Source organism: Solea solea, chromosome 12 (assembly GCF_958295425.1).
Source record: "Solea solea chromosome 12, fSolSol10.1, whole genome shotgun sequence".
Classification (NCBI taxonomy): Eukaryota; Metazoa; Chordata; class Actinopteri; order Pleuronectiformes; family Soleidae; genus Solea; species Solea solea.
In genome coordinates, this window is record NC_081145.1 from 19,713,836 (window position 1) to 19,738,146 (window position 24,311).

Below are 24,311 nucleotides of genomic sequence, written 5' to 3' on the forward strand. Positions count from 1 at the left end.
TGGTATAATGTTCCTCTCCCTCCCCTGTAGGGTAAACGCATGGTGGGCGAGGACGGTGTGGAGAGCTTCAGTGACATGTTCCATGAGAACACCATGCTGCACACAGAGAATAGCAACCTGAGGGTGAGGGTGAAGGCCATGCAGGAGACCATCGATGCTCAGAGGGCACGGCTCACTCAGTTGCTTAGTGACCAAGCCAACCAAGTCCTCGCCAGAGCGGGTAAGGGTTCAGAAGTGCACTCCTAATCCTTGTTTCCACCAAGCAGAACAGTGCAGTTCAGCTAAACAGTACACACCGGTGTGACTTGCAGTTCCATGACAGGTTGTGTCATGGTTCAGTTTTTATTTGATATTTTGTAGTTCTAAATATGAAGCCATTGTGCTTTTTACCAACAGTATCTCATCTGAATGTTGTTTTTCTCCCAGGGGAAGGAGGAACAGAGGAGATTGGAAACATGATTCAGAGCTACATCAAAGAGATTGAAGACCTCAGGTAGACATCTTTGAGTCTCCAGTGTTCTATACGTCAGTCTTAAGTGCAAATGTATGGCACCTCTTAAATCATAATGGCATCTTAATTTTGTTTATTTAAAAGGAGTAGTCCATACAATTTTTATTTTGTACATAAAGATAAACTAAAAAATCTCAAACTTTTAACAACATGAGTAGTGAGTGAGGTGAGTGGGTGTTGTAATTACTCTTTATATGCATCATATACTGAGTGTCAACAAAACTGAGCTTTTTATAACCTTTATTAACAAAGACTTTAGTGCAGGACATTAATATCATTGATTGTAGTAGTTTTAGAGAGATATGTAATAAACTGGCAACTGAGGGTGGTGAAAGTTGCACAGTGGTTGGTTGGTTCTCTTGTGGTTTGAGTGTTGGTGAGAAGGAAGTGAAGGAAGATCTGGACATAATATAATACCATTTTTTTGGGAACGTGCTTGTACAAACATTCTTAAACCTGGATCTGATGTGAATGTTGTCTTGTGTGTGTCCCTAGAGCCAAACTCCTGGAGAGTGAAGCTGTGAATGAAAATCTGAGGAAGAATCTGTCTCGTGCCTCCAACCGTCAGTCACTCTATGGAGGGTCTGGCTCCTTTTCCTCCTCACTGCTGGCTCCTGAGAAGGAGACGTCTGACATCATTGAACTGGCCAAGAAAGACTTGGAGAAACTGAAGAAACGAGAGAAAAAGAAAAAGAAGAGGTAATGACATTAGTGGAGGTGAATTGTCGCTAACAAAACATGTGTTCTAGGGTTGCTGTTATGTCTTGTTGCGTATTTTGCTTTACATCTTTACATCTGAGTAAGTTTCAAACTTCAAACTAGTATTGTCGTTCAAGTCCTACTATTTCTTCAACTAGTAGTTCATTTGCACATCTGAACAAAGTTAAATTTCCAACCATGTTTTTACTCCATTAACCTATAAATTGATCAAAATGTGCTCATAGGCCTTTTTTTCTGCAGCAGACATTTTGGCCTGTTTTTGGTGTATTCAGATCCTGTAAATCAGAACAGGATGACAGTCCTTATTGCACCTTGAACCTGAGGAAGTTAACTGGTATTCAGCCCTTGTTAACCATGCAGACCTTCTGCTGTGATTAAGGCCCATAATCCATAATCTAATGTTAAGATTAATGTCTGTTGGAGAAGTTGCCCATGATCACAGTAGAGACTGAGCAGAGGCTTCAGGTTGAAAGTAATGTTAAGTGCTGCGGGGGATGAAGTTTGGGGGTTATCAGTACAGAGCTTTCTCTGACCACTCTTCCCTCCATTCTTCCTTCCTTCCTTCCTTCGTTCATCTCTTGCTTCCTTCTCTCGTTTGATCCTTCACCTCTCCCTGAAGACTCCAGCAGCTCTTGGAAGAGAGAGAGATGGAGGAAAGGGAGGAGGTGGTGGAAGAGGTTGAGGATGCCAGGTTTGTCAGAGCTTCCACCCTCCGTTTCCCTCTTCCATTCCTTTGCTTCCCCTAACTCAGCATTTTATTTTACTTGTCATATATTGTTGGCAGGTACTTTTTCTCCACCTGGAGTGACACATGCCTCTGTAGCAGCACTTCACTCGCGCAAAATAAACCTTATTCTTCTCTCTTTAGATCTTCTCTGTGAACCCCTTTGCTCATCAATTGATCCATCATCCCCGCTTCTTTGTGTCTTTTGCTGACTTTTGTTATATGCAGTGAAAACATCTTGAATCTTTTCAACTGGTGAATATTCTGAGAAATTTCCCAAAACAATATAGTTAATAATCAAAACAAATGTAAGTGCCTTACGGTTGAGCACACGGGCAAAAAGTGTGTCTCAGTCATTTCTGACAGATGACTTTATGATTAAATGTATCGGAACATGATTCAATTGGATGACAAATCCCTCATTTCTTTTTTGGGTGTTAATGTTTTTGTTATCATTATTTGTTTTTGTTTGAAACATCACCATGGCTTCCCAAGCCCCCCCTGAGTTTGGATAAAAATATTTATCCAACAGATCTGCTTCAAGGATTTGGTTCACAAATGTTCTTTGTTTGCTGCATTTTCCCTCCTTCCATTTTCTTTTGGCTTTGTTCAGACTCCCTTTGTTAGAAAATTACACTCAAGTCTTTTTAGTCTCTTTTTTTTGTTTACATATACCAGTGCAATTTTAAAAATCTTATTTGCCAAAAAAGACAGAACAAACATTGCACGGTACAAACTTAAAAATGGCTGATACTAAAAAGATTGCACATTGTACTTGCATTATGTGTAATAGTTACCTTTTGAAGATGCACTTTATAAAAAAAAAAAAAAAAAACCTTCATGGCAGGTACATGATGTGTTTGACTCTTCATTATGTCAAAATCTTTCAGTGTCAACAAGGAAGAAATTCCCGACAACGAGCAAGAAAAGGGCATTGAGAAGGAGATGACGGAGCGAGTCAGTGCTGACGCAGAGATGGTACAGCTGATGTCTCATACTTCATCTTTGTATCGATTTTAAAAAAATACATCAAAATACATTCAGTTTATTTGAACATAGGAAATCCAGGAGGCCAGCGATCATGAGGAAGGAGAGGAGGAGGAAGAGGAGGAAGAGGAGGAGATGGATGTGGAAGAGAGCTCTGATGATTCTGACTCGGAGTCAGACGAAAAAGGTATTTAGACCAATGTCCTACTTCCTGATTTCTGTTTTTGTTAGAAGAGAGTGCTGCAGTTTGTCCACATGGGGGAGCTGTGCTAATGCAAACCAGTACTATTTCTGCAATCAAGGGAAAGGTTTTGGACATTTAAGATGCATTAATGATACACCTGCCAGCATTTTATTTATGTCCTGTATTCAGTAAACATGAACACCACTCAAAAATATTAGTAAATAGACTACAGAAAAAATGATTATACCTCTGATTCCCCTGTAAATTACATGGAAATGTTATGAAATAATCTGTGAAAACCACTCTGGCTCGTCGATCTATGTGGTGTCTAATGCAACGTGGCTCCTCATGCTAAGGAACTGAACAAATAAGAATGTGGGACTTCATAATGAAACATCACCAGGTTTCTAAACATGGCCTGAAACAGATGCACCATTGTTCATGAGGAATAGGAACATCCATAATACCAGTAATAGAAGGTGCAGTCAGTGTGCTTAAGTGTCTTAGTGATCGATCAGACACAGTGAAAGTCACTCAATTAGTCAATTGTATGGAGTTTATTCTCAAAGGAAAAACATCATTCAAAAGCATTAGCAAATGGAATGTTAAAAATCATTCCCCAAAGATGTATAAAAGGTGCTTAGAGAGCTTAAACCTCCACTGACACATTCAGTAAAATGTATTGTTAAAGGAAGAAAAACATTTTGATTATTGTAATGGAAATTAGTTCTGTAGTTTTTGACTGATAGATCAACAAAGGGACAGGTTTTGAGGTCAAATCATATTGTCTTTGACCTACAGAGAACTTCCAAGCAGATCTGGCCAACATCACCTGTGAGATTGCCATCAAGCAGAAGCTGATTGATGAGCTGGAAAACAGCCAGCGGCGTCTCCACACACTCAAACAGCAGTATGAACAGAAGCTGATGATGCTGCAGTGCAAGATCAGGGACACCCAGCTGGAGAGGGACCGAGTCCTCCAGAACATGAGTAAGACCAGGATGCCAGAGTGTATTAAAAAAAAAAAGCAAAATATAATAACAGATTATTTGGTAAATATCAGTTGTCCATGATTGATTGTGTTCCGTACTTTCAGATTCAGTAGAAACTGGCACAGAAGACAAGACTCGCAAAATCAAGGTTGAATATGAGAAGAAGCTGAGTGTCATGAACAAGGAGCTTCATAAGCTCCAGTCTGCTCAGAAGGAACATGCCCGTCTGCTGAAGAACCAATCACAGTACGAGAAGCAGCTGAAGAAGCTTCAGATGGATGTGGCAGAAATGAAGAAGACAAAGGTATGATCGGTGCTCTGTACTGTATGCCCACTCCAAATGTGATTATCATTATTCTAGAAGCAAGAATTTGGAAACCTGAGGTGGTTGCGATTTTTGTGCTGTGGAGCTGACCAAAAACAGCTGACATGATACTTAGAAGTTAAGTCAGGTTGACATCAGAACTCAGCTATGTTTTAAAACATAAACGACGCAAACTCAGTTTATAAAATTCCTCAGTCAGCCAGATTAGTCACAGATGGCACGTACAAGCAGCATTCTAATTATTAAGAAGACATAATGAAAACAGAATATCTTTGTGTGTGTAATATATTCTTCATCTTTGATTTGATTGGACCAGGTCCGTCTCATGAAGCAGATGAAGGAGCAACAGGAAAAGAACAGGATGAACGAATCTCGCAGAAACCGTGAAATTGCTACCTTGAAGAAAGACCAACGCAAGCAAGAGGTTAGTGGCAGGAAGGTCCCCTACTGCCTCATGACCTTTAGGCTGCAACCAGTTCACGTCTTTTATTGATGCTTATCGATTATGTGCTTTGTCAGCATCAACTGAAGTTACTGGAGGCTCAGAAGAGACAGCAGGAGCTCATTCTGAGGAGAAAGACTGAGGAGGTGAGCAGCTATATGCACTTATTCCTGACATCAAACAGTAAAAATGCAGACTTTTATCTCATAATTTTAGCGTCTATTTTAATTTTAATGTAATTAATGTAATGTATTACCCCTATTCTGGGATTTTCTTAATGTATGTCTATGCCTTTGTAAAGCACTTGTGTGCCCTGTGTATGAATAGTGCTATACAAATAAACTTGACTTGCCTTGCCGATAGCATTCAATTGTGTGTGTCTCTGTCTGTGTCTCAGGTGACAGCTCTGAGGAGGCAGGCCAGGCCCACCTCTGGTAAAGTCATCAGGAAAGTCAGTCTCCCAGAACCAGCAGCACAGGACTCGGCCCACAGACCCCCGTCTGGCCGCATGTACTCCTCTGGCAATGCAGCTCCGAATGGTACCCGGTGAGTCTGTGTGGATTTTACACATTCATTTAAGAAGAGTCGATATCAAAAGTGTTCCTGAATAACACACTAAATATCTGATATCTCCTTTGTTGAGCAGTTCTGGAACATTTTCATCAATGTTGTCTCTAAATTGGTGTTTTGAGATCATTCAACAAATGAATCAATAACATTATTGACTTATTGTTTGTGTGTGTGTGTGTACAGTTCTTACTACAGGCGTACAGTGGGGATTTACTCCACCAGAGTTGCTCGTAATAAATGGCAGTGCCTTGAGAGACGAATCTGTGACATCATCATGCAGAGGATGACCATCTCAAATATGGAGGCCGACATGAACCGCCTTCTCAAGGTAAAGTCCTGCTGCAGTGCACAGTTGGAAGCACACGCCCAGAACTGAAGAAGAACACATTATAGAAGATGCATTGTATTTGGTTGTACTGAGGTTCTAATATGGAATGTTGCAAAGATAAGTGATGAGTGGTTGGACCACATAGTCATAGTCAATCTCTCTGCCCATTTCCTGTCTCTCTTTCACTGTATCAAATGGAAATGAAATGTAACTGTAATGGCATTTACCAACACGTTCCAGAGTATCTTCTCAATGAATACAAATTCTTCCAACTGATGTAGGTATTTTGTTTCCTCCACTTAATCCAGATGAATCCTGTCCTTAAACAATTCTGGATTGATGCACAGTTTGTTGATAATTTCTCTGAATATTGTTGTGGATAGAAACTGCCACCTGGAAACCTGCAGGACACAGCTCATTTTATTGGACACACTCAATTATACTAGGTGACCAGGCCCAGATGATAAATGGCCCAGAAATGTTATCTCATTTCTGATAACTCATCATAATCAGATTTAGAAATTGGGTAATTGTTATTGTTGTGTGATTCATTATCAGTTAGTTGCAAACACAAATCTAAGTGTAAAAACGTCCTGTCCTATCTGTCTGTGAGTGCAGCAACGAGAGGAACTGACCAAGCGGAAGGAGAAGGTCCTCAGAAAGAAGGACCGTTTGACCAGGGAGGGGGCAGAGTTAGAGAAGGCGGTGCCTCCCCTCAACGAAGAAGTGGACGCGTTGACGGCCAACATCGACTACATCAATGACAGCATCGCAGATTGTCAGGCCAACATTATGCAGATGGAGGAAACCAAGGTGAGAAAGCGATGATGACGATAGTTCGGTATTAAAAATGTTAATTTAGCTGTACAATTTAGTTAAATTAATAAAGAAAGTTTTATCTCAAGCTTCTAATTTACACTTAATGACTCATATGAAGTTTACTGTGTAATGACATACATATTCTCAGCAAGTGTAAGAGACCTTAGCTCCCCATAAAAATGCTTTCATGCCTTCATTAGTTGAGCGAATTAAAACATAAATTTACTCTATGTTTCCAGGAGGAGGGTGACACATTGGACATCTCTGCTGTGATAGGTTCATGTACTCTGGGAGAGTCTCGTTTCCTTCTCGATCACTTCATGACAATGGCCATAAATAAGGTAAATAAGTGCTAATAATGACCAGGTTATCAGAGAGTGTATCAGTGTATACAGGGCCTGTTCACTGTACTGTAGCATAATGGCTACATTGATAGGCAACATAGATAATGAGGGCCCAACACTGAGCCTGTGTGATGGAGCAACAATAACAGCACTGTATAAACACTGTTGTGCATAGATAAGCCAGGCGCCAAATGTAGTGTATCTGTGAATATACTGTAGTTTGTGCAGCTGAGTCTTCTTTGCAGCTGGAAAAACTAGAGTAGAGATATTGTTGATACAAATGTTTAAATGTGAAGCATAAATATGGATTTTTGTCAGTTAAAGTTCAGGAAAGCACACCAGTCTCCAACAGATATCAAAACATGGTGTTTTTTTTTTCTTTCCTGTCCTGTGACGTACTGGCAACATGTTGGTGTGAATTTTAAAGGGACACGGTTAACTATGTGTGTTCTGACCTCTTCAGGGTCTGCAGGCAGCACAGAAAGAGTCCCAGGTGAAGGTGATGGAGGGCAGGCTGAAGCAGACCGAGATCACCAGTGCCACACAGAATCAGCTGCTCTTCCATATGCTGAAGGAGAAAGCAGAGTTCAACCCGGAGCTGGATGCCCTGCTGGGGAATGCTCTGCAAGGTTAGAAAACAACACCAGTTTGGTTTGTGGGAGAAGACGAGACTAAAACATACAGAGACCCTGTCTTAACTCAGTCCACTTCCTGGGAGCGTTGCTAGTATCACATCAAGTGAAAGTAGGATTGATCAGATTTTACTCTGGGATGACTGTGCTGTTAATAAGGTTTCTCAGTTCTGAGTCTTTCTTCTTTTTTTCTTTTTTTTTTTAAGTCAGCTACAAAGCATTTTGCCTTTCAGAAAGTGAGCTGGGTTAATGGTCAGTTGCATGATTGGGCGTATTGAGAATCTCTTGCCTGTTGCCTTCAGCTGAATAGAAGCTGACCTAATATCATTCAGAATTAATTCCACTGTTATCGTGAGGCAAAAAGTCTGTAATTAACCAAAATTTTTAATTTTGAAGTATTTTTGCCAGCTTTTGTTCTGCAGGATGCACCGTTTACAGTAGATGCACTTCATTATTATTTTATTCATTTGTTTTAGAAGTCTGGGGGAATGTGTTCTTGATTTTTTGCATTGCCTTTTTCTGTTCCCCCATTTTTTTTTTTTTCCCTTTTTCTTTCTTTTTTTGTTTTCTGATGTTTTCACAGAGCTAGGTAACATCCCAGCTGGTAAGTGATATTATATTAGACTCTTACAGTGTAATGATGCATGGTTCCTTCCCTCTGCTTTGAAAACTAACAAAACATAACATTAACAGGTGCATGAGTTGCAATGCGACCCGACTTCTCTCCATCTGTCTGATGACCCTTCACTTCCCTTCATCTGGACACACACTCTTCCTCCTCCTCCTCCTCTTTCTCCAAGCTCGCCATGTGCTACAGCCTCTATGCTTTAGCACCCTGATAACCTGAGACCCTTCCACAGGAACCGTACACCATGGATATTTTTAGCTCTTTCAGACCCTGTAGGTCAGCTGACCCATCCAGAGCCTGACTGCTGTCTCACCTTTTTCAATCCATCCAATCATATTGAGCTCAGTGAGGAAGATTTAAAAACGGCATGGCATTGCACTGATATTGCCCTCATCTGCTTCCCTCGTTCATCTTTTCTACATCCAGTTTTCGGCAGTAAATTCCAGATTATTGAAGAGTATTTTGTCCTGAGGTGAAACGTTATAAATGATTTAGTCTTAGGTAAAGTGAATTTGACAAAGTGCTTGGGCATCATCTTGTACTCATTAGCCAAGAAGGTTTTTGTAATCCTAACAGTATTCATTGATGTCATTTGACAGAAAATGGGGATGATAGCAGCAGTGATGAGTCTGCTCAGAGCCCTTCAGCAGAGGGGACGTAAGTACATTTGAATAAAGATATGATGAGAATGATCTCACCATAATAATACTTCACTTTATGCTACATGTTGTTGTTATATCACACAAATGTGCTGTATATTACACAGTGACATTGCGTTGTTACTTTATGTTGCATTACGTTTTGTTAAAATATGTTCTTAATGATATATTATTTAGATATGTGTTTATTTCTTGTCTCTATATGTTTATATTGTGTGTATATTTATATATAACAAGGTATTGGGAAACAAATAATATATAAGACAAACACAACTATATATCCAACTAAACATACTGATATTTAGTACTTTCCCTTTCAGCACTTTAGCGTCAGACCTCATGAAACTATGTGGAGAAACCAAAACCAGGAATAAGGTATTACAACTACAGTTTGTGTTTATGTCCTATTTTTTCTACATCAACAATTGTTTCACTCAGGTTGTCATGTGTCTGTGCTCTGCAGGCTCGAAGGAGGACCACCACTCAGATGGAGTTGCTGTATGCAAATTCTGACTCTGTCCCCGAGGCGCCAACCGCGGACTTCTCCAGTCCAATGCTGCTGTTAGCAGAAACACCAGATGGAGGAGGAGACATGGACACATCAGGCTCATCAGTCAGGGACTACACAGCTCTCTCCCCTGGCTTTTCCTCTAAAATGGGCAGCATGTAAGTCCAGGCCTGGCACTCTTTGCTAACACCTTTATCGGCACTTCCTTGTTGCCTGAATCTTTGCTGCTACATCCTCTGCTTTATTTAATTTTGGTTCACATTGTCCATTAGCCTTCATATGTCTCTTAGCTATGCTTTCCTCCACCTGATGAGTCCTATGAGTTAAAAGCATGAAAGAAATAAACTTATATTAACATGCTTATGCCTTCACAGATATTATCCAGTGCATACACTTTCTTTCCAATCCCTTCTACCTGCTGAGTTACATATTGCATACAAACTTACTAACCTGACCACTGGTTTATGAAAGGCCATGCTTCAAGCGTGAGTGTACATAGACTTGTTTGTTAAAGAGCCTTGGCTGAATTATGTTTGAGAGTTGCACAAAAGCTACAGTGTCCTCAGTAGTTAGACATGAGCTTGGTGAAGAACCATCACTGTTTGGGGACTTTAAACATCAGGTAACTGTGTTTCTGTATGTTCTGCATGCGTCTGTCTAATTGTTGCATTATTTTTTTTTTGTTTGTTGAAAAATCCATCAGTTGTTTATTATTATTTCTGTACATTGTCTTTTTTTGTTGTTTGTGAATGACGTCATGAAATTGAATGGTCAGTTCTGGCTCCAGAACATCACCAGCGTTGGAAAAGCGAACTCCGGAGCCTTCCCCACTCTCTCGCAGGAAGACGTATGACAGGGCGCATGCAGCAGCCGACAGGGCAAAGGTCAAGGAGATTAAACAGTAAGAGCTTGCTGCCGACACTGTGGCTGCAAAAGTCAAAAGAAAGAGAAAAGAAATAACCTCAACTCTACTAATACTCCTTTTCTCGGTTTCCTGCTTTGAAGACGCATGTGATCTCAAGTGAATCAGAAATGCTCAATGCTTGGTGTGATAACCTTTCATCTGCCAAGTTTTCTACTGAATTTAAGGTCAAATGTTTGTGGTTCTTTGTAATGGTGGAAGTTAGACATCATTTTATTACTTCTGCTTCTTTTGTCTCAAATTCAGTGTTCAACTTGCTCATGAATCTCGGTGCTGAGTTTGTTGATGTCTTAGTCTTGGGGGTAAATTGTTGTGAGGGATGCAGCTTGTGCTGGGTGAACTCTTCTTATAAAGCTGCTGGAAATGATCATATGATTGCAGCTTATGTTCATAGTGCATGATAGAAAGAATTACACAGTTGATAAATTCAATTTCAGTGTAATAATAATAATAATAATAATACTAGTCCCTTATGAAGTCTGAATAGTTTAGTTGTTTTTTAATTTTGTTGGCATGAACTAGGCTGCTGCAGCTACACTGTTTGGCCACTAGGGCACCACACCACACCACAGAATGAATCCTTAATGCTGCTACACAGTATTTACTCCACAACCACCCTGAGGCTAAACATGACATTTTAATGGATATTTTTTCTTGTGTGTAATAACTATTCTAGCTTTTCACATGCTTGGCTGTTAGATTTAAGATGCAAAATGCATTATTATTATTTTATATGTCGTCGTCGTGTATTATTTACAACACAAACTGCTCTCTATAGATTTTTTGTCTTGTTACACTTGGAGGTTACAAAACAAATGCTGCAGGTTGACAAATTCAAAGGCAGGCATGTAGAGGCGTGAATGTAAACGATGTGAAGCCTTTTTGTCTCTGCATTTTTCATTATCGTGGCGCTTGGATGTCGTGTCATCTGGCAACATTGCCGAGCTGCACACAAGATGTGATTCATTGTATGTCGACGCAAGCAGAGGCAACGGCAACGTTGCGGTAGTAAAGTCATTTGGCTGAAAAGAGGTTGGAGTATTACTGAAAACACAAAGAATATGAAGGATTCAGTAATGGGACCTGCTCATTTCTGTTCATGAAGACTTTGACAAAGGTCTGCTATATTGAAACCATTGTCAGAGGTGGAAGCTTAACAGCTACACAGTGCTAGTTAAGTAAAACATAAGGTATATGTATATGGTTGCATGTTGCATGACTATGGCTGAAAATGGCCTCGGGGGGCAATAGAAGTTATTCACTGGAGCTTTAAGTTTACTTTAAATAATAACTACTATTTACTATTATAAAATGTTTTTGAGGAGGTCTGAGACTGGAGCGTCTATAACTTTGGTGGAACATAGTTGGTCTGAAAATGTAAAACTGATAAACAACGTGAACACTTTGCAGCTATGTTGTCCTGTCAGTTGCTCTTCTTTGACATGAGTGCAGCATATGAATCTCCCATCTGTCATCACACAGTCCTCCCACACTTCCACCGCCAGTGTGTAAACAGCTTAGCACACACTTTAATTATGCTGCAGCTTAATTGGCAGCCCCACTGTCTTCCATCACAGCTTCGCCCTCAGGAACCTGACGAGCAGCCCACCATTTCCTCTTCCCTTTCCTCCACCACTCGTCCCTGAAACCACATGTTTAGCCACACGATAGCGTTATCTGTGCCATACAGCAGGTCCTACAGGAGAAGTACAAAATAAAGTTAAGTTAAATTGACATTGGCTTGACAGAGGATCAGATTGTTGCTGAAAAGATAATATGAACAGCAGGGATTTCTACTCTAAAAGTAATCATTTTGTCAAATGCTGGCCAATGCCTCATTACCAGGGTTACAGTATATTTTCTGTTAATGTAAACATGTTGAATTAGGATTGTAATTTTACATTTGAATACAGATTATTATTATTATTATTATTATTATTATTATTATTTTGTTATATATTACTTTTATTTTATTTTAATTTATAATAGTAGAGAATACAATAGAACAAATGGCCCCAGACACTCTCAGACATACACACAATGAAAGACCTCTGCATCAGTCCATAGCAGGCAGAACGAGCTAATCTCTCAGTCCCTCTGGCCCCGTCCAAGTAAGGAAGTAGATGAGAATTTCTTTATTAATTTGGTTAATAAAAGTCTGACTTTTTCCATCTGTATGAGCAATGTTATGTCTGCTTCTCACCTCTGAAAGAAGGGGGAGAAGGTGACTTCCATTCCCTCAGAATCAGTCTTTGGGCCACAGTCATTCCCAGTGTCAGAGATTGTTGCATGGCTGCAGGGAGGCACGTGGAAGCCAGTGAGCAACCAAAGATGGCTAGACCAGGTTTATAGGCCTTAGAGTACCAGTCACATAGATCAAAATCCTCCAAGACTTTACATCTGTCACATGTTGGTGAAAGAGAGGAGTACATTTAATGAAATCTGTCTCTTAATGAGTCAAAAGAGGCAAATCATCCTGCTGTGTATAAACGTTGAATCGAAACTAAGCCCTTCTATCTCCAGGCGTGATGGGTTGAATCTGACCAAAAAGGAAGAAAGGAATGATTTAATCTCTGTGCTAATTTGATTTTGAATCCTAACCGTTCTTTAGGACTAAACTCAGACCACTCATAATAGTCCCAGGCTTCTCCAGCTTCGAGAATAGTACAGCTGGCAGTGAAGAATGGATAACAGAATTTGCTTCCATGTCCAGCCACAAGGGGGCACCAGGGGCCAAATTACCTGAAGACCAGTAATCGTGCCTGAACACAGGTAGTCTGTGTCTTGTCTATGATTTACACTTTAGGAAACCCACTCATACACATGGAGAACATGTAAACTCCATTCAGAAAGGTCCTTGTTGTTGCCATTATGTGCCATTATCATATAATAGCATCAGTTGAGTCATGTTAGAGAACATACCATTTATTCTGTAGTTAATTTTGTTGGTTGTCTTCTGATGGAAGACTTCCCTTCCCTCTAAATTGTTGTTGCTTTATTGTTTGTCCTATTGGTTCATAAAAGAGCAGTATTTTCAAAATAAGGTGAAGTCTCTGCTTGCAAATGGATTCCTGTGGTTTGCTGTATTGTGTCCAAAATCACTACCTTTCTCAGTGTAATTAACCTACAAATGTACTTTGTATTGTAGTAAAGTATGCTCATTTAAACCTTGGACACTTGGCATCATCATTATCAGTTTGAGTGTGTATAAATAATAATTTACACTCCAATTTACAGCATTATATTGTGGGATTTTGAGCACTAGGTGTACTGTACATATGCCATGGACACTAGTTTATCATCCCGTATAGGAGATGTTTGAGGGCACTACAGTATTTGGGGCACACACTCAGGCCCTTAAATAAAATGGCAGACCTAAATATAGCAAACTGGATTGCAGATGACTGACAGTAGCAAAACTTTTGTTCAGGTGTAACCTGAAAGCTGTGGCTGCATAGAAGATAGAACATGTTAAAGCTAAGACTAAGGCCTTTTTTTTATGTATTCCAGCACTAAAGCGGCATGATTATGATTGTATTTTGTAGTTTTGTAGCTATGTAATGTTGTAGAGCATAAATAATCTTATGATAAGAATAGAAAATAGTAAGTATTTTGATGAAGAGGTAATCATCTCTCAGATATATCAGATCTTCTTTTCTACTCCAGGAATAATGGATGTCTCCACTCGTCCTCCAGCCGCTTACAACGAGCTGTTTCACATCCTCGCTCCGACCCAGCAAAGTATATCTTCTTGTGTTTAATTTTGTCATATGGACCTCTAAGGCTTTCACCTCTGGTGTTTTTTGGGGAAAAGGTGATTATGAAACACAGATGAACTTGTGGATTGCAGCCCTTTCTCAACATAACCTAAACCTCATCAACATTAAAAATGATGCGACTTTGAGCGCGGTTGTACAGCAGAGAGTGGGTTCATGCGACCATCTGCTAATCAGGAGTTTAGTTACACACAGCTGTAGTGGTGGTGTTGTCCGAGAGCCAGACTGAACCAGTTAATATGGTAGAAAAACAAAGGATGACTATCCTGGGATGTCTGGGATCAATAGATAGTGACAATAACCCAGACAGAGTAATCTTGTTAAGCCTATTACTGCTATTGAGCCAGAATCTTCAATAATCCCTTGTTCATCAGTCACTTTTCATTTCAGTGGAGCTTTTCTTTTTCACGCTACGGACCTCTTTCATCCACAACTCCTGAATATCGATGTCTGGTTCTGTGGCACAGCACCTGCTCTTGCCACTCCACGGATACCAATAGATACCTGTTAAAGAGAAGTGATTGTATTGATTTCACCGTCAGCTGCCACTTTGTCAGAATGACCAGCAAATTAGTGATTGAGTGTGTTTGTGTAATGTTATTGACCCTTTGGCCCCTGATGATCCAGCACTGAATGTCTGTCACTGTCACCGTGGAAAAGAGAATTACGTGACGGTATCGGGTTCTTGTGGAATCATTTTCTTTCCTCTCTTCAGCACAAAGTGGTGACTGTGATGCAGTGATCTCTTTGCTTTCCTTTGGACTTCTCATCTGTCTATTTTTTTGATTTACAGCATCATACTAATCGTCCATAAGAGCAGCATGTGGCGCATGTCTTTTGTTGAATGTGTTTGTGCTTATTACATGAGCTCATTTTAGATGCTTACAAGGCGATAACGTGTGCATTTTTTCAGGGGCGTCATTAACCCTGTGCCATCCACCAAGAGCAGTCGTTCAGCGACATTGCAGTGTGTCCATGTGGCAGAGGGACATACCAAAGCTGTTCTTTGTGTGGACTGCACTGATGACCTTCTCTTCACTGGATCCAAAGGTCAACACCCACAGTCCTTGCTCCCTCTCTGCTTCTCTACAAATCTTTTTTTTCTCTCTCCTCATCAGTATTCCATGTATATATATCCTCATTACAGACTTGCGCCTTTATTACATTTTCACATGCAGTTATATCATCGCAAATAAAACTCGACGGTGCTCAGTTGTCACATGCACAGTATGCAAATGAGGTGATGAAATAAAATGTACTCGTAAAAGTCAATGAGCTTTTAAGCATTATAAATTGAGGTAATTATATGGGTAGTCCCTGTTAGCTTCCACAGTGGTGGTAGATCATCTTCCCTGGGTCCACATAAAATACACATTTACAATTGAACATTTACAATTCTTGATTAACAATCCTTCATCAACTTCATAACACAACATCTGACACTGACACTAACCTTTAAACCATATTAAATTGGCAGAGTCAGTAATCAGACCGGCAAATCACAGATGCATAACAGACCCCTTTATAAGGGATTTGTGTAGGTAACACGTTCCATAGTCCCTGTAAAAAGACTTGGGAAGTTCAGGATGAGTATGTTTCAAACTCTGTAAGATAAACTCCAGTCCTTCCTTGTTGCTTCCTGTCAAAGGAGTAACATTCTGTCTATTTTTAAATATAATAAAAGAATAATAAATGCTGCTGCTGGAGATAACGAAATGTGTATTGTCCTGCAGACCGGACGTGTAAGGTGTGGAACCTGGTGACCGGTCAGGAGATAATGTCACTTGCTGGTCACCCCAACAATGTGGTGTCGGTCCGCTACAGCTCCAGTTTAGTCTTCACTGTGTCGACCTCCTGCATCAAAGTCTGGGACATCCGTGACTCGGCCAAGTGCATCCGTACACTGACGTGAGTGTGACTTTTTAACAGATAATAAGGCTGCAGTTTGATGTTGTCGTCACCACTAACAGAAACAGGATTCTCTTTTTATATTTTATATACATTATTATATAATGAAATCCCCATTATTATTAACTATGTCAAGTGACAGACCGTGACAAGCAATTGTGTTAAAGCAGCAACACTTTTTTAATTTTTTTTATTTTAAGGTTTTCACAGGTAAAAGTCTTTTTAAAAAGATGTGTGGCTGACTGTGTGAACCTCACGGCTGATTACCTAAAGCATGTTCATACATGTTGCATTCCCGTGTGTCTTCAGGTCTTCTGGTCAGGTAAACGTTGGGGACATCTCTGCATCGAACACCAGTCGAACTGTCACCATCCCACCCGGCGAGAACCAGATCAACGAGATTGCTCTCAACCCCAACGGGTCAGTTCTCTACGCGGCTGCTGGCAACTCGGTCAGAGTCTGGGATCTGAGGAGGTAAACTCGGTTTTTAAATACTTTTCTCGTATTCATCATTTCTTTAAAATGCCGAATGAGAAAAAAGACAAAGCGAAAACAAGTCTGACAAGTGTGAGCGAAGCATAAATGAGGTTTATTTTAACAGAGTGACTGAACACTGTAATCTTTCTCAAAAGTGGCTGCATTTAAAGGCTGTAATGATCATTCAATTAATCGTCAACTGTTTAGAGAATCAATTATTCAGTTTTAGAGGGGTTTTTATAATTATATTCAGGTATAATTATATTTAATTATATCTGATTTTTCAGCTTCTTAAATGTTTTAATTTTTCCTTTGTGGACAAAACAAGACATTTGAGAACATCATCTTTCGAGGTTTGGGAAACACCTAGCAACATTTTTCACTATTTTCTAACATTTTATGGACCAAACAATTACCCTATTAGTCAAGAAAATCGATTATGAAAATAATCATTAGTTGCAGCTCTACTGCATTTAATTTTTACAGTTTAAAGGTGTAGACCTGCCCTCACTGAGCAAGACAGTTTTATACATATAGCTGTTTTAATCAACAACTCTTCTACTTATCTACTTCTATGGAACCATGACAGACTGCACCTATAAACTACATGAGAGAAATCCACTGCAAATGTTGATAAATAACAACATGCTCAATTTGAATTGAAAATTCCAAACATTTAAGCTTTGAGACTGGTCTTGGAGTTGGGAGTCATACATCTCTGTCACCGCATCACCTTGTTAAATCAAGGAATGTGAATATATTATTTACTTGAGTCTAACGCCACTTTCAAAATTCAATAACCTTTCTACTCCGGATATATAATTTATAATTTTTCATTAGTCAATATTTGCAAGGTCATGAAAAAGGAGGAACATGTGAGTGAAACCCGGACTGATATGAACCCTGCTTATCATTTGTATTCATTTCTTCTTCTTCTTCACTTTGATACACTACACTGCTTCAGATGCTTAAAACACAAACATGCACACACCTCTCCGTTTGTCTCTTTGCTATGTAGTTGGAAGATTTAGTCTGACAGATATACTATCTATACCTATCATTCATCACGGTCAGCCAGCTGTTGTTAGTCTCAGCTGCTGTTTGTCTTGATGAATTTCCTCTTTATTCCTGTAAGAGAATAAAAACAGGCGATAGAGAAATCAACATTGAATCGATGTGACCTGCACAAACACAGTCATTTAGGCTGAGACTGAACACTCGAGCACTAGCTAAATGAATGAATGAAAGTGTTTTTTATTGTTGGAATATTTCTTTTATTTACTGTAATGTCAGTGATCATATTATGTCATGAACGCTGTAACTCTTTTTATGACGTAATCCTTTTCCCCCCACATCAGATTTGCATCCACTGGTAAACTTACTGGTCATCTTGGCCCCGTAATGTGTCTGACCGTGGATCAGTCCGGAAGCAACCAAGACCTGGTGATCACGGGGTCCAAGGATCATTACATTAAGGTGAGTTAACAGTGTTTATGAGCCCTGGGAGAGAAAGCCACATGTTTTATTCAATATAGGGACAAGATGTAGAGTCCCTGGAGCACAATAAAACTCAAATATTATACATACAGTATATACAAAGAGGGATTGTAGCCATTATAGAATGCTATATAATGCTCTATGTTTTCACAACAATATTTTTCACGTTTTGTTTTTCATATATATATCTATATCCTTGCTGTTGCAGCTGTTTGAAGTGACCGAGTGCTCGTTGGGGAGCATCGGCCCAACACACAACTTTGAACCTCCACATTATGATGGTATCGAGTCACTGGTGGTGCAGGGAGACTTTTTCTTCAGCGGCTCTCGAGACAACGGCATCAAGAAGTGGGACCTGGACCGCAAAGACCTGCTGCAGGTCAGGATGTGCATATAAGAGATGAGATTAGACTGAGGAGAGTTAGAGGATGCAATGAAAACATTTTGGCCTCTAGTGGAATAAAACAGAACATAATCATTGACTTATGTATTTCATTGTAAATTTTGAATTATATTTAATTGTTTGTGAATTGTTAGATATGACTCTTTTCAGCTCTTTTTTTTTAGTCATTAGGGGTGCAAGGAAATATTCTTGACTTATTTTTATGTTTCTTCTTAAAATAGAGTATGTTTGGAGGGGAAAACACAATGCATCTCCATCTCCTTGCTTACAGTATTCCAATACATCAAGTTATTGTCTTGTAACCCGTGTATGAGAATATGTATTGTATTGCCTTTTTGCCAATACATAGTTACCCTGCCAGTTAGGCGTCTGATCGCTTCAGCTAAAACCCTGTGTAGCCGCATTTTAGACCACTGTGTGTTTCTTGTTTTTTTACTGATAAACATTGTTGTTAAATGTTACTGTCTTTGTTTTTTCAAGGATAGACACGGTCTAAAATCTCAGTGGCAGATGTGCTAAATGGAAAGCTATTATATCATAACAGATTGTATCATTTAACAAGATACTGTATTTTTATTAGAGCGCACAAATAATTGGCAGTAAATAGGTTTTTATGACACAATCACACATTATAGAATCAGTCCCTTGACGTTTGAGATTTTCACTCCTTTATGAGAAAGTGTTGAGAGATGGTGTGTGCACCAACTCCTCAATTCCTTCTGTGACGTTCTCTCCATCAGCAAGTCCCAAACGCTCATCGTGACTGGGTGTGTGCACTCGGAGTGGTTCCCGGCTCTCCGGCCCTGCTCAGCGGCTGCAGAGGAGGAGTGCTCAAGCTGTGGCACACGGACACATTAGGGGCACTGGGGGAGCTCAAGGGTCACGAGAGCCCAATCAACAGCATCTCTACCAACAGCAGCCACCTGTTCACTGCATCAGAGTGAGACACACACACAGACACACACACACAACCCGCCAAAATCTCTCCACTTTCCCTAAATCATCTGTCAGTCCTCACAAATGTATACATACAAGTACATCAGATTAGATATTATATTAGTATTACTTCGTAGTAAGTGTATTTGTTGCGAGTCAGCCAGGCAAAACTGTTCTCTGCTGTTCTGGAGCCAAAAGAGTGAATTTCTCTCTCACTCAGTCTGAGTCTGAGTCTGACAAGGTCCATATGGTTCAGCTGAACCATATGGACCTTGTCGCCGTGTGTATTTATAGACTCACATTTGCTATTTTTGAATGCATAAGATGCATTCACACTGACTTGCAGTATCACGCGGTGCACAATATGTATTTGGACGGTGCAATTGAAAAAGGTCATACGAGCAAAACTACAGGAATCTCTTACCGTCAGTGTTTTTTGATACGCGGCAAAAAAGGGCAGAGAAATCTGGTGAACTCTTCGTCCTTTCTCTGCAGTTTGGAAGTGATTGTTGTTTGTGGAAATGTGACACTAGTCACTCCTTTTGCCCTGAGCAGTCAAATCACTTTTGTCAAACAGTCTCTGGAAAGTCTTCTATGATGAGCAGGGGCCACTGACAATAATAATATCAAAAATGATAGTTATTGCATTCCTAATCATATGAAGCCAGATATCATATAAACAAATGAAGGTTCAAGGAACGATCTTGATGAACTAATATGTGTGCCTTACATGCCATTATTTTCTGTGTTTCTTCCTCAGTGACCGCACCGTGAAGATCTGGCGTGCGCGTGGCGGACTGGACAGCACCTCAGAAGTGGTTGACAATGCGGATGAGGTGGCCAGCAATTAAACACAGCGCCTCCTCTGGAAAGACACTGACAGCATCTTCTGATGCTGCTTCCCTGCACTTTGACCCACAAACCAAACCACTGAATCCCCGACGCTCACTCCTTCAACATCCGCCTTCATTGCCCTGTAAACTTTTATGACAGGAGGAAACTAATGTCATCTCAAACTTACTCTGTGTTCTCAGAGGGATTCGCTATAATCACGTTTAGTCCTCTGTGCTGTTAGTGAGTCTTTGCAGTCGGAAATGTTTTCTCTCTTTTCCACTGCAGACAGTTAACATTTAAGTAGGTGTTTAACACAACTTTCCTGTGTATTAAGTGCTATGCCAGGAAACTCTACATTTATAAAACACACACTAATGTGTTGTTGCTAGATTAGGTAAAAGTAAACTGGAGGACGTTTAGTGTAGAGGAGGAAAAAAGGTGGCAGAGCTAACCGGTTGGTAGCTGGTCTTCACAACCCAGTTCTCCAGTGTCTTGGGATGGTTTCTCGACACTTGAAGCAGGACCAATGTCTCCACGCCCCCTTTTCCACTTTAACTATCAAGTGTCTTCATGGGAAAAAGACGAATCACCATTCCCCGATTTTCCCCTCCTCACTTGTAGACGTCACTGTCCTGCACACACTTAAAAGTAAACTGCACCACATTTTGCTTTCTCGCCGACTGTGAGATGAGAAGATTATTACTCAGCTCATATCTGTCATGTGTCAGTGTGGTAAATGTAAGAGAACAGCCTGAGCTTAGCATGGAGTAACAGCTAGCCTGTTGACACTGAATGTCTTTTCAGCCTCATTTCTATAAAAACCTGTGTTAGAAATTGTGTAGGCACAGGATTGTTTTCCCCGCCCACTCTCTGTTTACTCTGTTTTTGGTCTGAAATGTATGGATTTTGATTAATGCTAAGCTAATTGGCTGCCGGCTGTAGCTTTTATATCTACTGTTCAAGAGTGGTGTTGATCTCCTCGTCTTAACTATCAGGTAGAAAACAATGTATTTCCTTGAACTCTCGAGCACTTGTGAAAACAGACACGATCAGTATTTGACACTTAGTCGTTTGAACACATGAGCGGGTTCAGATTTTGAGAATGTTCTACGCTTGTCCGTGTTTGACGTCATATAAAAATGTATGTTTGCTTCTTCACACTCACTGAACTTACACTACTGTGTCATTGTCTAACTTCCTGTGCCACTAAGTCATGTGCTCACCTCCTTCCACCCTTTAAGAGGGCTGCTAGTCGTGGACTCCAGGTGAAGTCCGCCTGCTACCGTAGCAGTGTGTATGTACAGTATATACAATTTTAATGTCTTTTGAGTGGCAGGGCCGTCAGATTCTGTCTGATTTGTGAGCCTGACCATGTTGACTGACATCTGTCTCCCAGTTCTGATCCTCGTGGGGCCTTTCTGGAGACACTCACAGTCTCCCTCGTATAACCAATCTGTCTGTCAGGATTGTGTGCTGTCACTTTTGAATGTTCTGTGAAACAGCGGCTATAGGAACTTTTCAAATACATAATTAATGTATGTAAACTAAAGAAACCTGACTGAATGGGAGTTTTGTGGGACCACTGATCTGAACACGGCCTCTTCTGAGAGCCGCTAGGACCAGGATTGGCAGGGGCACTGATGAGCAGCATCTTTTATGTTTCGATGGCCTAAGGTTATTATTATAGTTATTATTATTATTGTTATTTTTGCGTTATTTTGTTTGTTGTGCCGTTACCCTGTTCCACAGTGTGGGCTTTTCCTGTGGAATTTTGGTAGCCACTCCTGTGGCAGGCTGTAGCGATTCTAATGTCAGATGCCTGGTGAGAATAAATGTCATCTGTCAAAAACAACTGTGTAGTTTTTGATATGATTTTTCTGCAGGTAACAGAGTTAACCTATATATCTAGTTGTTTTGGATCGTTTATAGATAAGCTCTATTAGGCTGGGGCGCCGTGATGGGTTGGTGGTTCCGACTGGACCTTTCTGTCTACTGTTTACGTGTTTTCCCAATTTCTCTGTGGGTTTTCCTCAACACTACACCTTCCCCCCCATGGTCCAAACACATATTACTGATCGAGGTTAGGTTGACTGGAGGCTTTAAATTGCCTGTAGGTGCAAGTGTGAGTGGTTGTTTGTATGTTGACCGTGTGATTAGCTGGGACTGTCCAGAGTTTACGCAGCCGGCCTCTCGCTTAGTGCCTGCTGGGATTTGATCCAGATCCAGCTCAAAGAGTAAATGTTATAGCTGATGGACTTTAGATGATTATGTTTAGATCAAACGTAATGAGAGAACATGAGAATATTGCATGAAATGGAATAATCCCCAAAGTCATAAGATAAAATCCCTTTATCTTATGACTTTGTGCATGAAACTGCTAAACTAAACTGAATTCTAGTTAGATCTAGCTCTACATTCAACAGCTGTGGCAGAAAAATAGCCACTGCTTCCACACCTCTTCGTCAAGTGAAAAAAAACAGGATCACAGGAGACAAGTACATCTTATTTACAGTAACTATTCTCGCACTGTTTTTATTCAAACTCTCTGTTAAACTTAATGTTAACGCAGTTATGTGCTCTATATTTTGAGTGATGCTTATCGTTATCCCTCATCATTTTCCCATAGATCAATTTAAATAACATTTTAACTGACTGTGATGATGCAATCTCATTCCATTTAAAGTCACCATAAAGTGAATCAATGCTGTACAAACACTTTATTTGTGCTACAGTGTCTAACGCAGAGAGGTGTGATGTTGTCGGAAACAAACTCAAACTTTTGTTCAGATGCTTAATGAACAACGCAGGAGTCCATCAGGGTTCGCCATCAGAAATCTGCAGGACCGACTGACAAGCGGCGCCAATCACCGGCCACCTGATGTGATGTTACAGTGATGAGTGTGTGTGTGTGGATGTCACTGAAGTTACGGTGAGTTGAATGTAACCCAGAAAACTTCAGAACACTCACCAGCGCCTTCTTTTTCCACCATGACCTTCATGTATACAGACTTTAAACTCCAAAGGCTGCTTTAAATGACTTAGTTTAACAAAACCCAGTGCCTTCATTTGCTCCAGATAGATACTATTAATATTTTATATATAGGATGGATGGATGGATGGATTTTGCACAGAAAACACAGCTCGTCATTGGTCAGCAGCCTCGTCCTTTGATGCAAGTCGATTAATCCTCATTAAAAGAAAAATATTGCACAACCAGCTGTTCCCCAAGATGCAAAGATGTGCACATTTGTACTCTGCCCTGCTGCTGCTGCTGCTGCTGCTGCTGCTGCTGCTGCTGCTGCTGCTGCTGCTCACTGCTGTGCAGATCTCTGCCCCTTAGAGAAAGATTGTTTTAACCCACCTCAGCATAAACTAGGCTTGAAACGCCCTTTAGAACTGTATGGAGCAACATCAGAGTGAGTGATTTCACCGAGACTGCTGAGAACGCCTTAATGAGGCTTTAATTGTTCAGAAAAGCACGTTAATCAGCAGTAGTAAGTCACTGAAGTAATGTTAATACTACCGTTTTATGTCTGAAAGTAGGTCTAAAATGTTGTAACTTGCACCGCAAACAAACTTTATTGTATAATCATTGCTGAAAAATCACTGTTTCAATTTTTTTTTCAAGTAAAACTGCACACTTGACAGTTTTGGCTCATGAGGTTAATCTATTATGGACATAACTGGTATATTTGCGGTGCTGGGGTCTGTAGCTCAGATTTAAAGTTGTGTGTCTTTGCCTGCACATCATTAGTTTATAATGTATTCAGCCGTCAGGCAGGGCAGAGGAGGATAATGCAGTTTACAAGAGCTCGACACATCTATCACAGTAAGACGATTTGGCTAATCAACGGAAGGGAAGACTGAAGAGACGATGATTAGGAGCAGCCAGAGCGCCTTCACATTCTGATCATTTGAAATCTACTTGTGACTCTGGGGCATGAAAACAATACAATTCTCTCAAGTCAGCTGCACTGAGCGATTAAACCCTAAAACCCTTTTCACGTCGACGAATCAAGCACAAACTTTATGTTATGCATACATTTTAATAGGACTTAAACTCGCCCGACTCAAACTTCAGATGCAATAATAAAGAATAAGTGCCAAAAAAGTGATATGTTTGCTATAAAGTTGTTTTGATCAAATTCAAATCCTCTGTGGTTTTTCATAACCAGCATGAATTGC

At 40.2% G+C, this 24,311-nt stretch overlaps 1 protein-coding gene across 6 annotated transcripts in view; it reads left to right on the plus strand.

The window, feature by feature from the left end:
- Positions 1-21,978, plus strand: part of LOC131469765 (kinesin-like protein KIF21A) — a 43,341-nt gene extending 21,363 nt beyond the window's left edge. Inside the window, exons 9-36 of one of the 6 annotated variants that reach the window (XM_058645071.1) lie at positions 31-220; positions 427-493; positions 1,007-1,210; positions 1,851-1,922; positions 2,846-2,933; positions 3,015-3,129; positions 3,928-4,116; positions 4,223-4,422; positions 4,760-4,867; positions 4,963-5,031; positions 5,283-5,431; positions 5,639-5,783; positions 6,402-6,596; positions 6,842-6,943; positions 7,410-7,575; positions 8,162-8,182; positions 8,806-8,863; positions 9,186-9,240; positions 9,329-9,531; positions 10,149-10,274; positions 13,962-14,036; positions 14,985-15,121; positions 15,805-15,979; positions 16,289-16,453; positions 17,815-17,932; positions 18,162-18,332; positions 19,097-19,296; positions 20,053-21,978. In XM_058645071.1, the coding sequence (XP_058501054.1) occupies positions 31-220; positions 427-493; positions 1,007-1,210; positions 1,851-1,922; positions 2,846-2,933; positions 3,015-3,129; positions 3,928-4,116; positions 4,223-4,422; positions 4,760-4,867; positions 4,963-5,031; positions 5,283-5,431; positions 5,639-5,783; positions 6,402-6,596; positions 6,842-6,943; positions 7,410-7,575; positions 8,162-8,182; positions 8,806-8,863; positions 9,186-9,240; positions 9,329-9,531; positions 10,149-10,274; positions 13,962-14,036; positions 14,985-15,121; positions 15,805-15,979; positions 16,289-16,453; positions 17,815-17,932; positions 18,162-18,332; positions 19,097-19,296; positions 20,053-20,143 (3,654 nt within the window). In that variant the 3' untranslated portion in view covers positions 20,144-21,978. The remainder of the gene's footprint in view (positions 1-30; positions 221-426; positions 494-1,006; positions 1,211-1,850; positions 1,923-2,845; positions 2,934-3,014; positions 3,130-3,927; positions 4,117-4,222; positions 4,423-4,759; positions 4,868-4,962; positions 5,032-5,282; positions 5,432-5,638; positions 5,784-6,401; positions 6,597-6,841; positions 6,944-7,409; positions 7,576-8,161; positions 8,183-8,805; positions 8,864-9,185; positions 9,241-9,328; positions 9,532-10,148; positions 10,275-13,961; positions 14,037-14,984; positions 15,122-15,804; positions 15,980-16,288; positions 16,454-17,814; positions 17,933-18,161; positions 18,333-19,096; positions 19,297-20,052) is intronic. The other 5 variants (XM_058645074.1, XM_058645072.1, XM_058645073.1 and 2 more) reach the window with 5 other exon arrangements.
- The last annotated feature ends 2,333 nt before the right edge of the window (positions 21,979-24,311 follow it).